This window comes from Pecten maximus, chromosome 7 (assembly GCF_902652985.1).
Source record: "Pecten maximus chromosome 7, xPecMax1.1, whole genome shotgun sequence".
Taxonomy (NCBI): Eukaryota; Metazoa; Mollusca; class Bivalvia; order Pectinida; family Pectinidae; genus Pecten; species Pecten maximus.
This window is the reverse complement of record NC_047021.1, coordinates 28802176-28817564: the sequence shown is the minus strand read 5'-3', so window position 1 is coordinate 28817564 and position 15389 is coordinate 28802176. Positions and strand designations below refer to the sequence as shown.

The 15389-nt window shown below is 37.0% G+C and overlaps 1 protein-coding gene across 6 annotated transcripts in view; it reads left to right on the top strand.

Annotated features, from left to right (window-relative positions):
- Positions 1 to 15389, top strand: part of LOC117330483 — a 99116-nt gene that overhangs the window by 62840 nt on the left and 20887 nt on the right. For 5 of the 6 annotated variants that reach the window (XM_033888781.1, XM_033888782.1, XM_033888778.1 and 2 more), the window contains 7 exons: positions 908 to 1043; positions 4078 to 4294; positions 4545 to 4665; positions 4990 to 5187; positions 6330 to 6531; positions 7216 to 7311; positions 9713 to 9853. In XM_033888781.1, the coding sequence (XP_033744672.1) occupies positions 908 to 1043; positions 4078 to 4294; positions 4545 to 4665; positions 4990 to 5187; positions 6330 to 6531; positions 7216 to 7311; positions 9713 to 9853 (1111 nt within the window). The remainder of the gene's footprint in view (positions 1 to 907; positions 1044 to 4077; positions 4295 to 4544; positions 4666 to 4989; positions 5188 to 6329; positions 6532 to 7215; positions 7312 to 9712; positions 9854 to 15389) is intronic. The other variant, XM_033888783.1, reaches the window with a different exon arrangement.

The following is a 15389-nucleotide window of genomic DNA, read 5'->3' as shown; positions in this document are numbered from 1 at the left end:
GTTAGTCTCCAGCCCCACCCACACGAGTGCCAGTGTCCCTTACATCAGGTTAGTCTCCAGCCCCACCCACACGAGTGCCAGTGTCCCTTACATCAGGTCAGTCCCCACCCCCACCCACACGAGTGCCAGTGTCCCTGGCATCAGGTTAGTCTCCAGCCCCACCCACGCGAGTGCCAGTGTCCCTGGCATCAGGTTCGTCTCCAGCCCCACCCACATAGTCTCCAGCCCCACCCACACGAGTGCCAGTGTCCCTGGCATCAGGTTAGTCTCCAGCCCCACCCACACAAGTGCCAGTGTCCCTTACATCAGGTCAGTCTCCAGCCCCACCCACGTGAGTGCCAGTGTCCCTGGCATCATGTTAGTCTCCAGCCCCACCCACACGAGTGCCAGTGTCCCTTACATCAGGTTAGTCTCCAGCCCCACCCACGCGAGTGCCAGTGTCCCTTACATAAGGTTCGTCTCCAGCCCCACCCACACGAGTGCCAGTGTCCCTTACATCAGGTCAGTCTCCAGCCCCACCCACACGAGTGCCAGTGTCCCTTACATCAGGTTAGTCTCCACCCCCACCCACACAAGTGCCAGTGTCCCTTACATCAGGTTAGTCTCCAGCCCCACCCACATGAGTGCCAGTGTCCCTTGTATCTACCCAGTAGTGTAGGGATTTGATCATTTCTTACAGCAACCAAGAGAATGATGATAAAAGTCTCAGATGAAAATAAATCATTGACATTGACTTTAGAATGAAACTAGGACTATACCAGTGTTTTCATTGAAACTGGTAACACAAGCACGTGACCTTTTTGAAAATTATTTATGAAGAATTGCATAAATAAAAGTTATAGGTAACAATGTTTGTAACATACAAGTACAATAATGTATATGAAAGGTTGATAATCTCTGTGTTCAGGCTACAGTGGAGTGGGACGAGCCATCCATGCACAAGGAGATGTCACTGAAGGGATACCGACTGATGGTAGACAACAAGCCATTCCGACTTACTCCGCCTGAGAAGAGGAGTGTCGTCATCAACAAACTGGAGCCAGGTATGTGTTCTGTATGGAATGTAACAATAGAAAATGGATGAACATCATTGGAAACTGATTAGATATGTATAACCCAATGTCAATTTAATTTAAAAAATCTGAAATTTCTGAAATGAAAAATCACATGGGGAAAATGAATACAAACTGGATAAATTCTACCACATTTTTCTACAAAGAGGATACATACTGTACTTAACTTTTTACACTAGGGAGGGGGGTTACTTGAGGATAAAAACTGTACTTAACTTTTACACTAGAGAGGGGGGTTACTTGAGGATAAAAACTGTACTTAACTTTTACACTAGGGAGGGGGGTTACTTGAGGATAAAAACTGTACTTAACTTTTACACTAGGGAGGGGGGTTACTTGAGGATAAAAACTACTTAACTTTTACACTAGGGAGAGGGGTTACTTGAGGATAAAAACTGTACTTAACTTTTACACTAGGGAGGGGGCTTACTTGAGGATAAATACTGTACTTAACTTTTACACTAGGGAGGGGGGTTACTTGAGGATAAAAACTGTACTTAACTTTTACACTAGAGAGGGGGGTTACTTGAGGATAAAAACTGTACTTAACTTTTACACTAGGGAGAGGGGTTACTTGAGGATAAAAACTGTACTTAACTTTTACACTAGGGAGGGGGGTTACTTGAGGATAAAAACAGACTTAACTTTTACACTAGGGAGGGGGGTTACTTCAGGATAAAAACTGTACTTAACTTTTACACTAGGGAGGGGGGTTACTTGAGGATAAAAACTACTTAACTTTTACACTAGGGAGAGGGGTTACTTGAGGATAAAAACTGTACTAAACTTTTACACTAGGGAAGGGGCTTACTTGAGGATAAAAACTGTACTTAACTTTTACACTAGGGAGGGGGGTTACTTGAGGATAAAAACTGTACTTAACTTTTACACTAGGGAGGGGGGTTACTTGAGGATAAAAACTACTTAACTTTTACACTAGGGAGAGGGGCTTACTTGAGGACAAATACTGTACTTAACTTTTACACTAGGGAGGGGGGTTACTTGAGGATAAAAACTGTACTTAACTTTTACACTAGAGAGGGGGGTTACTTGAGGATAAAAACTGTACTTAACTTTTACACTAGGGAGAGGGGTTACTTGAGGATAAAAACTGTACTTAACTTTTACACTAGGGAGGGGGGTTACTTGAGGATAAAAACAGACTTAACTTTTACACTAGGGAGGGGGGTTACTTGAGGATAAAAACTGTACTTAACTTTTACACTAGGGAGGGGGGTTACTTGAGGATAAAAACTACTTAACTTTTACACTAGGGAGAGGGGTTACTTGAGGATAAAAACTGTACTTAACTTTTACACTAGGGAGGGGGCTTACTTGAGGATAAATACTGTACTTAACTTTTACACTAGGGAGGGGGGTTGCTTGAGGATAAAAACTGTACTTAACTTTTACACTAGGGATGGGGGTTACTTGAGGATAAAAACTGTACTAAACTTTTACACTAGGGAAGGGGCTTACTTGAGGATAAAAACTGTACTTAACTTTTACACTAGGGAGGGGGGTTACTTGAGGATAAAAACTGTACTTAACTTTTACACTAGGGAGGGGGGGTTACTTGAGGATAAAAACCGTACTTAACTTTTACACTAGGGAGGGGGGTTACTTGAGGATAAAAACTGTACTTAACTTTTACACTAGGGAGGGGGGTTACTTGAGGATAAAAACTGTACTTAACTTTTACACTAGGGAGGGGGGTTACTTGAGGATAAAAACTGTACTTAACTTTTACACTAGGGAGGGGGGGTTACTTGAGGATAAAAACCGTACTTAACTTTTACACTAGGGAGGGGGGTTACTTGAGGATAAAAACTGTACTTAACTTTTACACTAGGGAGGGGGGTTACTTGAGGATAAAAACTGTACTTAACTTTTACACTAGGGAGGGGGGGTTACTTGAGGATAAAAACCGTACTTAACTTTTACACTAGGGAGGGGGGTTACTTGAGGATAAAAACTACTTAACTTTTACACTAGGGAGAGGGGTTACTTGAGGATAAAAACTGTACTTAACTTTTACACTAGGGAGGGGGGTTACTTGAGGATAAATACAGTACTAAACTTTTACACTAGGGAAGGGGCTTACTTGAGGACAAATACTGTACTTAACTTTTACACTAGGGAGGGGGGTTACTTGAGGATAAATACAGTACTAAACTTTTACACTAGGGAAGGGGCTTACTTGAGGATAAATACTGTACTTAACTTTTACACTAGGGAGGGGGGTTACTTGAGGATAAATACTGTACTTAACTTTTACACTAGGGAGGGGGGTTACTTGAGGATAAATACTGTACTTAACTTTTACACTAGGGAGGGGGGTTACTTGAGGATAAATACTGTACTTAACTTTTACACTAGGGAGGGGGCTTACTTGAGGATAAATACTGTACTTAACTTTTACACTAGGGAGGGGGGTTACTTGCGGTTAAATAATGTACTTAACTTTTACACTAGGGAGGGGGGTTACTTGAGGATAAAAACTGTACTTAACTTTTACACTAGGGAGGGGGCTTACTTGAGGTTAAATAATGTACTTAACTTTTACACTAGTTGTGGGTTCTAATTTGAGGATTAATAGTGTACTAAAGTTTTACACAAGTGGAGGATTCTGATTTAAGGACAGCTATGGTATAAACTTTTACACTAGGAGAGGGGGGTTCTAATTTGAGGATTAATATTGTACTAAACTTTTACACTAGGAGAGGGGGGTTCTGATTTAAGGACAACTACGGTATGAACTTTTACACTAGGAGAGGGGGGTTCTGATTTAAGGACAACTACGGTATGAACTTTTACACTAGGAGAGGGGGGTTCTTTGAGGATAAATATGGTAATTGATGCAGCATTATGCTGATCTGTAGTTTCACCTATCACAAGATTATTGACAATACATTAATTAATAGTCAGATCTATAGGATAAAAATTTATGTCATTGATGTTTCTATATACAAACAATTAAACTGAGCCTGCCTCTCTGTCACAGGGAAGACAATATGTGTACAGGTCAGGGCTGTTGCTAAGCAAGGTAACGGTATAGAGAGTGATGCGTCTCGTCCAATCTATATCTCCTGTCCAAGAGCACCTGCTCCGGCTGCCATCTCCCAGGAGACATCAATGAAAACTGGATGTGTCCTCATCAGCTGGAAGAAGCCTGAGAGCCATGTACACACACCTCAGGGAGAGTCCATCTGTTACTACCAGTAGGTTTCCGTGTTAAATTTCCTAGTGAACATGATATTTAGACCGAAATACTCATGCATCATTCTAGATATTTTCAGCCAATGTTAAAAACATTAAATTTCAGACAGATTTTTAAATCTGTTCAAGTGTTATTGAAAATATTTATCGAGTTGTATTTAAAGTGATGTTTTGTTGAAAATAGTATGATTTGAAAATATATATAGATGTCTGTGCTCTGAGATTTATAAGGATGACATATCTTTATTGTAGAATATACCAGAATGGTCAGAAGAGGGACATTGTGAAACCCAACAACAAGAGTAACCACCAAGGTTATCATCACTACCTGTACGACCTCCCAGCTGACCAAGCAGTGGACGTAGGGGTCAAGGTGAGTAAAAGTCATATCAAATATAGTCAGTTGTTGACATAGAGGTCAGGATGGCTCAAGGTCATATCAAATACTGTAAATTGTTAGTGTAGGGGTCAAGGTTTGTGAATGTACAGTCAATGGTCATATTAGATATACATGTGTAGTAGACCATGAATGTAAGGGTCAAGGTCCTATTAGAAACAGAAGATTGTGTATGAAGGGGTCAATATGAGTCAAGGTTATAACAAAAACAATAGTTTTCTTTCAAACATACTGAAGAAGTGTTCCAAATTTTATTCATGACAGATGTTTTTAAAATGATGTGTATTGTCTTGTTTATAGTGTATCGCCGGAAGCATGAACGTTGACCCGTTCCAGGACCAGGTGTTCTGTCGTAGTGAGAGCAGAGTGTCAAATACGCTACGTGTCATTGCTCCCAGAGTGCCTCACTCTCCAAACCTCTACCTCGAATCTATGACCACCAAAGGAATAGAGGTCACTTGGATGACACCTCAACAGCTGGGTGATGTCAAGCTTTCCGTAAGTATTTCATAAAAGAGAAGTTTTCAACCATTTATTTTGTCTCCAAATTGTCTCTATGTAGTGGAAATTGGTTTGGTGCCTGCTCAGGTCTAACAAAGGATTTGTCCTGCAACAAGCCCAGGCTCCAAGTATGTTCTTTGACTTAAAGTAGGTGACCGGATGGGTTGTTCTGCAGGGTGTCTTTGGCAGTATTCTTCAGTGAGGTAGCACTATAAATCAGCAAAAGTTCCTGATTATCACAAGGAGACTTAAGATTTCCTTCCAAAACACATCACACATACACACTCATCACACATATAAAAAACATCACACATACACACTCATCACACATACACACTCGACACACATACACACTCGACACACATACACACTCATCACACATACACACTCATCACACATACACACTCATCACACATACACACTCGACACACATACACACTCATCACACATACACACACATCACACATACACACTCATCACACATACACACTCATCACACATACACACTCATCACACATACACACTCGACACACATACACACTCATCACACATACACACACATCACACATACACACTCATCACACATACACACTCGACACACATACACACACATCACACATACACACTCATCACACATACACACTCATCACACATGCACACTCATCACACATACACACTCATCACACATACACACTCATTACACATACACACTCATTACACATACACACTCATCACACATACACACTCGACACACATACACACTCATCACACATACACACTCATCACACATACACACACATCACACATACACACTCATCACACATACACACATACACACTCATCACACATACACACTCGACACACATACACACTCATCACACATACACACACATCACACATACACACTCATCACACATACACACTCATCACATGCTTGCATGACATAGTTGTTGATAGGACGTTAAATAATAATAAAGGAATGAACTATTCATTAACTATGAAGATTTGTTATAGCTTACTCTTAAGGTTGGAAATGGGTGTATCTGTAAAGAATTGGTATTTTTTCTAGTGAAGATCCTCTGTACAGACTCTATATTTGTTCTATTATTTGTCGAGTAACTATATTTTGATGTTTCCAGGGTTACCGTATGATGAAGAATGGACACCTGTATGGCGGCCTGATACCTCCCTACATCAACAGCTGGACGATCAGTGACACCACACTGGGAGAATCGGTAACACTACAGCTGATAGCCCTCACAGAACATCCCATCGGCAAGATAGAGGCAGAGATCGCTCAACGTCAAAGGACTGAACAGGACAAGAAGATGGAGACCGCAGGTGAGTTGTAATGGTTAATATGTGTTTTACAGTATTAATACCGAGTGGCTCGTGTCTACTTTCATACGTCAGACTTTTGAAAGTATAGAATATTTCTTAGAAATGATCAGCTGTTGATTATTGTTTGATTGTAAACCTGAATATTCTTTTGATGTGTATGACTTGATAACAGTCCATGTTTGTTTTTCTCAGTTTGGTAATTGTTGACATAGTATGTAGTTATGGTCATGATAGTTCAAATTTTCATAATTGTAGTATTTTTCATTTGTTTATATTGTTTCACAAACACTCTACTTGCCTATGAAATGTTTTAGTTTAAATTAGTCTAATTTTCATTACATTTTGTATTATCAGTTAAAACAACTAATCCTTTTCTATTCTATTAGAAGTTTGAATGTTGAACACTGATATATTACACAATTTAGTCTATTTTACTATGCTCACTTTAGAGTAATTCTAAATCTGCTACTTTATTTAACACACACATATGTATTTTCTAATTATTCTAACACAATGTTATATAAATTTATTTATTTCTAACTAATTTGACACAAACCTATGTATTTATGTATTTTATGATTATCTTGACACACAGCAATATGTATTTATATAATGCTATTTTCTGTTATTTTAACACAGGTTCATGTATTTTCTCATTTTTTCTGTCACCACTTTTATTAACAGAATTAACAATGAGTCGCAGTGCTCTGATAAAATACTCCAAAGATTTGCCCACGCAGGGCTGGCCTAAGATGCCTCAGTCTGCCCGAGACCCCTTTGGTAACACTGCCATATATACCTCCCTGCTACCTCTCTCCTGCTTCCTGACTCTAATCTAACTTCGTCTGTTACAGATTTCTGCTCCGACCCTTGATTTATGCTAATCTAACTTAATATGGCCAAATTGAAGGATGTTTTATTATTAATGGAGAAAATAATGTAACGTAAATTAATAAGAGACTCGGCTATGATAATGATAGTTTTAATTGTTCTAAATATCATTTGTAATTTTCTGATTGAAGAAATTCTTAATAAAACGAAGAATTAAATGCATGGCTTACACATTTTCCAGTTAAAGAAAATTTTATACAACCTTATTATATTTAGTGATAATTTTCAAAAGTTTATTCAGAAAAAGAGAATATTGCTGTAATTTGCTATTTAAACTTTGTCAGCAAAATTCTGAAATCAAGGGTCGGTGCAGTTAATACTTAACAACTTTTAGTGATCCTTTAATTACCAGACATAATTCTGGTAATGCTAGTCACACATATATATATATATCCCCGTGATCAACCTGGTTCAAAACCAATGTGTATCAACATAATAGGGTATGTACTGTAGTTCAATAAAAAGGTCAATAAATGCTACCTCACTGTCCTGTAATAAGTCCACCCACTACTTTGGGTCATGTACTGTATGTTAGCTGTCTGGACCTATCGCAGGATATATAAGATTTACATACTGCGAAATTTGAAGTGTTTAACTTAACATTGATGAAAAACAAAAATTTACTTCAACTTATTACCACTTATAAAAGGAGAAAAAGACACATAAAACATGTTTGTATCCAAGATAGAACAAAACAAAATAAATATTAAAAAAGATAAATTTTGATAATTCCTATTCAGCTATATGATATGCAGTTATGTAAGGCTTACAACTCCCAGCATGCATCATTCCTCTGTGGACTGCTTTCCTTGTTTAACTGAAGTGATAGGCTAGCTTTAGGGTTAGTGTATGCTAAATATAACACTGCATGCTTATATATATATCTATGTATGATACTGAATGGATCAGAATGGATCAGAATGGCTCCAACTTTTGTGATGAACAATTGGGAGTTAAAGATACCTCATTAATGTGGTTTAAATGATGTTTTTGATAGCTCAAAGTTAATAAAAAAAAACAAAAAAACATTAAATGTTTGATTGATTGGAGTCTGTCCTCTAAACCATTCACAGATTAGCTATAAACAATTGGAGAATACAAATACAAATGCACTCCTTTAATCTGGTTTAAATTATTTTAATAACACAAAATTAATGAAAAATATCAGATTTTATTATACCCCCCGCAACAAAGTTGAGGGGTATACTGGAATCAGGTTGTCTGTCCGTCTATAAACACAACAATGTACCAGCTACTCCTCCTAAACTACTGAGGGAATTTCAACGAAACTTTATGGCAATAACCCTTATACATTGTAGATGTGCATAATCTATATCATGTTGTAATTGTGTGGTTACCATGGTAACCAGGTTACTATACTTCGTTTTTTGGTTGAGGGGGAATTTTGTCCAGTCAACTCCTCATAAACCTGTGAACTGCTTCAAGTCAAACTACACAGGAGTGATAGGGGGTATGAGTTGGCCCTCTGGACGACAAGTCTAGTTTTAAGTTTGGGTTCTGTCCCCTAAAACACTGGCTGGATAGTGGTACGAGATCTGTCCCCTAAAACACTGGCTAGATAGTGGGATGAGATCTGTTCCCAAAAATACTGGCTTGATAGTGGGAAAATATCTCCTAAACTACTGAGACAATTTGTCCTCTAAAACAATGGCTACAGATTATAGCACATATGCTGGCTATGAGTCCTGAACAATTGAAATTGATGTTTAAACTTTTTTTATCATAATCATTTTTTTTACACAAGTCACTTTCATTATAAAATGGACGAATTCATCTGCAGACTGATATTGAGACCTTTTTTTAGACCTGTCTGAGACCGTGTCATGGAGCTATGATGGTCTAGTGGTAGGACGCAGGGCTAAGTGCTAGTTCGAGTCTGGGCACAGGCACTGTGTTGTATCCTTGAACAAGATACTTTACTCCGTTTGTTCCATTTGACTTAGCTGTAAATGAGTATGTTGTAGGGCATTGCAAGAACTGACGTGTGTAAGCTGTAAGTGCTAAAATGGCAGCTCAGACTGTATGCTCCTCAGGGAGTTGAGAAAGATAATATTATATTAATATCATTTTCTATAGTAGCTTTGTCACCATTAAGACTAAATTCACATGGTTTAAGTTCAACTAAAAATGACAGTACTTAACATCACTGAAGCTTATATTAATTAGTTATTAATACATTTTCTGATCTCATTGCCTATCAATCATATTTATTATAGATGTACAGGTGTTTTGAAAACATTGAAAAAATTGTGAATGTTTGTATTTTCAGAGGAGCACATGGGTGACCGATATGCAGGTTGTCGTCCGGGACGTAAACTGAAAGTGGTATTTTCTGGCCTTGTCCAGCCTCCTACTGATGTACGCATTCACCAGGTGACAGGCCACTCCGCTCTCATTGGCTGGACTATAGGTGAGTACTTCTGATTTAACAATGTAGAATGATTATCAAATTTCATAATTTTTGCCAGGAATTATGGGTATATCACTTGGATGTTGTTACCATCAATAACTATGCACCTGGTGACCCACCTCTTTGTTGTTGCCTCTGCCATTTTACCTGTGGCATTACAGATGTCCATCCGGCATTACAGATGTCCATCCGGCATTACAGATGTCCATCCGGCATTACAGATGTCCATCCGATCTCTGCCATATTTTATCTGTGGTATAACAGATGTCCATCCGATCTCTGCCATCTTTTACTTGTGGTATAACAGATGTCCATCCGATCTCTGCCATATTTTATCTGTGGTATTACAGATGTCCATCCGATCTCTGCCATATTTTACCTGTGGCATTACAGATGTCCATCCGATCTCTGCCATCTTTTACTTGTGGTATAACAGATGTCCATCCGATCTCTGCCATATTTTATCTGTGGTATTACAGATGTCCATCCGGCATTACAGATGTCAATCCGGCATTACAGATGTCCATCCGATCTCTGCCATCTTTTACTTGTGGTATTACAGATGTCCATCCGATCTCTGCCATATTTTACCTGTGGCATTACAGATGTCCATCCGACCTCTGCCATATTTTATCTGTGGTATAACAGATGTCCATCCGATCTCTGCCATATTTTATCTGTGGTATTACAGATGTCCATCCGATCTCTGCCATTTTACCAATGGTATTATGAATGTCCATCCAATCTCTGTCATTTTACCAATGGTATTATGAATGTCCATCCAATCTCTGTCATTTTCCCCATAGTATTATAGATGTCCCCCAAATTTGATGTTATCATCTTATAAATTGCCTTCCTTAAGGAATCTTCATACAAAGGTTATTCCTTAATATGAGAATACCTCAGATGAATTTGTTTAAGGATTTAAAGGTGAAGGTCATTGATACCTTTAAAACAGTTGTTAAAGAATGACCCAAATTGCATCTTGGCAGGGCGTGTGTACTTAAGGGGCATGTTGTCATTGCTTTAAACATGTGTTCACTGTAATTATTGGTAAATCCTTTTATCATAAATGAACATTTTAAAGATTATATACAAATTCAGAATGAAAGGAGCAGCATTTTAATGCCCCCTGCCATGAAATGGGGGGGTGGCATATAGTGTTACCCATGTCCGTCCCGTCCCGTCGCAATGCAATGTAGCTAGCTTAATATCAGAAACTGCTGATGCGATCCTCACCAAACTGTGTTTTGGGGTGACAAGTGGCAGTGGGCACATTTATGTCTTACAGACATTTTCTAGTTTCTGGATTATCAACTAGAAAATTTATGTATAAAAGGAAAACAGGGGTAGTTATGTTATATGCTTTAGAAAGATGTCTAGAGGAAATTATTTAATGCATTGAATTATAAATATCTTTTGATTGTTTCTTCTAATTGACTGTTCTCAACACTGTGGGCTATATCTATATATATATACGAATACAGCTTATGTTTGATATACCCCTGATATATTGATATGATACTATATATCGGTGACAATGAGGTGTAGACAGTTTAGATCTGTAAGGTGAGGTTAGGACTCGGTCTGCTGTAACCCGGGGGCCACGCTTTACACAAAACACGACAAAACTAGATCCTCCATAACCTTGGGGCCACCCTGTACACAAAACAGGACGTAATCTGCTCATCTCAAAGTCTGGGCCGATGTTATCACATCTTAAAATGATATTATCTGTATATTGTAGTCGATGATTATATTGAAAGGTTTAATGTTAAATGTGTTTTTGTCATTACCTAATCAAACAGTTTTTAATTGGATCAAATTAAAATTAATAAAATAAGAGCCATATAAACAAGATACTCCTTAACATTCCACTAATGAATATGTGTAAAGAGAATTTCTTATGTCTTAATCATTTAGTATTGTAATTTAGATAAAGTGCTATTGAGTGTTATGTTTCTAAAAGTACAGTATCTGCATGTTAAAATGCTGTAAATTATTGATTCATTAAAAGATTATTTGTTTTAAAATTTAAATTTTTAAAATTTTTAAATAAAATTTTATTTAAATTTTTAAATTTAAAATTTTGAAAATAAAAAGTTTCCCCTACATCTATTTATAAGAATGCACACTTTCATATTTCTTATATAAATCTCTTGATTCAGTACCATGCATAAATTGTAGAGAATGTTGGTGATTCGGCAGCTTCAAACTTTGACCAGTCTTCGACTTTATAGATCACTATAGTCTAATTGTGTACATGTAGATTATTTGACAGAGTCAAGACTTCGGTAGATCATAGACGTGTCGCAAGTTTACAGTTATTTGATGAATATCGTTTCTGATCAGGTCGTCAATAACCAAATTTACACCAATTGACTCGCTGGCATGTTAACCAACCGTTACAGATAGGGAGTATTTAAAGTCTGACAATTCAGTCATCCTTATATCCTCGGTATCTGTTCTGATTAACAAATACCATACAGCCTGATTGGATCAGTTATAATTTGGATCTGTATTTGTTTATTTCATTGGACGAATGAGACATTTAAATTGTGTTTTCAACCCCAAACTATCTTGATATTATAAGTGGGCTTCCATAACTGTACTTGTGTATTTGTCAAGCAATGCTTGGTAATAAACCTGTTAAGAAATGCCATTTTATTTCTCTGCAATAAGCCTTATCCTCAAATTTGTGTCAATGATTATGTGTGACCTCCTGGGCTTATTTCAGTAACAACCTTCATATTACCCTGCATCCAGGGCCATAAATGCATAGTGGTGTTCCAGGATTTAAATTCAAACATCAGAAAATAAGGATTAAAAGTTAAGATATACAGAAATATCTTCTTTTGTAATAAAAAGAATTTAGACCTGTAATAAGCCCAGAGGGCCAACACCTAAGCTTCAACTCAAAGTTAGAGGTTGGCTTATTGCAGGACTACACTGGTTAGAGGTTGGCTTATTGCAGGACTACACTGGTTAGAGGTTGGCTTATTGCAGGACTACACTGGTTAGAGGTTGGCTTATTGCAGGACTACACTGGTTAGAGGTTGGCTTATTGCAGGACTACACTGGTTAGAGGTTGGCTTATTGCAGGACTACACTGTTATGGACATGGATGGACTTCACTTATCATTATACTTCTGCTTTCTAAAGGATAAATATGTTTAGTTATAAAAATATTTAAATCCATTTGTGCTATCCAGAGAAAAGGGAACAGTAAAATCTATACAACTCTTGGTAAATTTAATTAAACCTTGGACAGATTTAAATTATCTAAAAGTTTAATCTCGTAGAACATCACAAATCTTCTTTTTTTTAAATGGTGAACATGCTGACAAAATCAAAGCTTTCTAATATTTTAATTGACTGAATGATTTAATTAGGGTTGAAAAAGTATTACATAATGTGGTTTAAAAAACTTATATTCATTATCCATAAATATACGGTAGGTAATTATGTAACCCAAGACATCATCAAAACTTGTTATTTAAAACTCACACAATTTATGAAGAAGTGGACATGAATAGTTGTAATATAAACATCATAATGACAAGGTGTTTTTCTCACTCCAAATACGTTCCTTGTGGTACCTGGAAGTTTGTCTCATGAAAGGCGTGTGTAATAAGAGACGACAATCTGTAGTACGGAACCTACACATTGTCCACCATTTACAGGGTTCTAGGGTTTGTTTGCATTGTCTCTATATAAACAGATCTGAATGGATGTTCGAACACTTCTCAGATTTCCTGATAGTACAACACTATGGGACATCAACACCACATTTGTAAGACGTTCTGTCACTAAACCGCCCAACACAATAATGTAAATGTCCTGCAGTTTGTCGTCTTAATAATTTTCAGTGACAAAGAAGACAATAAAAATGTAACAAATGAAATGTCTTTATATTCTAAGGGTAAACAATTTTATCAGGGCAATATATTTTCTGTCAAAATTAAGAACTATTGACAAAATTAGCATTGAGTTAGAAAATATGGTTTTGAATTGACAAAAAAATTCTTTACCGTAACTTTAGATTTTTTCAATGGCCTATTGGTTTACAATGAGCAAGTACTGAACAGTGTATTGGCTTTGAAAACATGGTGTGGTATAATGAATAAAGAACTTATAATACCATGTTGAAAAATGATTAAATATCTCCCGTGGTTAAGTCATAAAATTTGGTTTGAATTGAAAAGTTATTGAAGTAGATGTATTATTCTTTGGGTTAATTAGCCTACAACGACCGATTACACACATCTTAATTATAAATATAGAGTTACTCACATGGAGTGTATGTCAAATAGTTCAAAGATATATGTCCATTGTCAAGAGATTTATGGTCTCGCGGGGCAAACTCAATGGGATCATATTTGTATTCCTAAAGAGTGATGACTGATTCAGAATTGACGGACTGGCTATGTGTGTTAAAATGGTATAGTCAACCAGCAGTGGGGATTGGATCTCGATCAAAAATGTGTAATACCGGATTATATGAATGGGTAGATTGTTGGGACACAACAATATTTACAATGTCATGGTTTCTGTGTGACATGAGGACACCTGTGTTTTCACCGTTGAGGTGACCATCTTTATATATCTATATTCACCAGTAATGTAAAGTTCTATGTAGGCGAAAATATATCTATCACTTTAAAAGGTTATTCTTCAATATGGAATATAAGGATTAATTTCTGTAGGCCATTTTCTTGATGTGAAGAAATTTGTTGTGAAATATGTCATCAGTGTTTTCATAATTAATCAGTGTGACAAAAGGAGAGAAAAAAAAAATGTATAACATTTTTCGTCTTTTTGATAATTCTTGGATACAGAATATTGGTTTTGCTGATTCTCCAGTGGACTAATCCGGCATGTTGACTTTATAAATTAAATACTAAATTAATTGGGATTAATCAAACAATTGAGAAGAGGCTTCTAATGATTTAATGTACGATATACCTGTAATATGGTCGGTCACAGTATTGGGAATGGCCAGTCACAGTATTGTGAAGTGTTTGCTTAGAAGTAAATACTGATACAGTACTAGTGAAATGGATCGGAAGCACCATGTTATTAGACTGTGTTTACACTGAGTAATGCGTAGGTTTGAGCTGTACCAATATGTACTACGTCAGATGGTATGGAGATACCTATATCAGGAAAGTAACGATCTTTAATATGGATATGGATGGAAAATGATTCCACAGTGCCCATCAGGAGAAGTTATGGATAAATATTTATAAGTCTATAAGGTAAATATTGTATTTTTGTTACTTCAAGTGTTACTAAGTGTTAAAGAATTCTGAATTAATACAGTACTTTAATTGAAGTCCCTTTTGATTTTGAAATTAGTGTTTGTACAGCAAGTATCATTCTTGTGGCTAACACTATCAATATAATACTTAGAGGTGCATAATATAGACCTGAAAACAATTCCCCAATAAATGGTGGCTAGTTACATAATCCCACTGAGTTTGATTAACTTTTGTTGTTCTTAAGCAACTCATGATACCAGTTACAGATTTTCGCC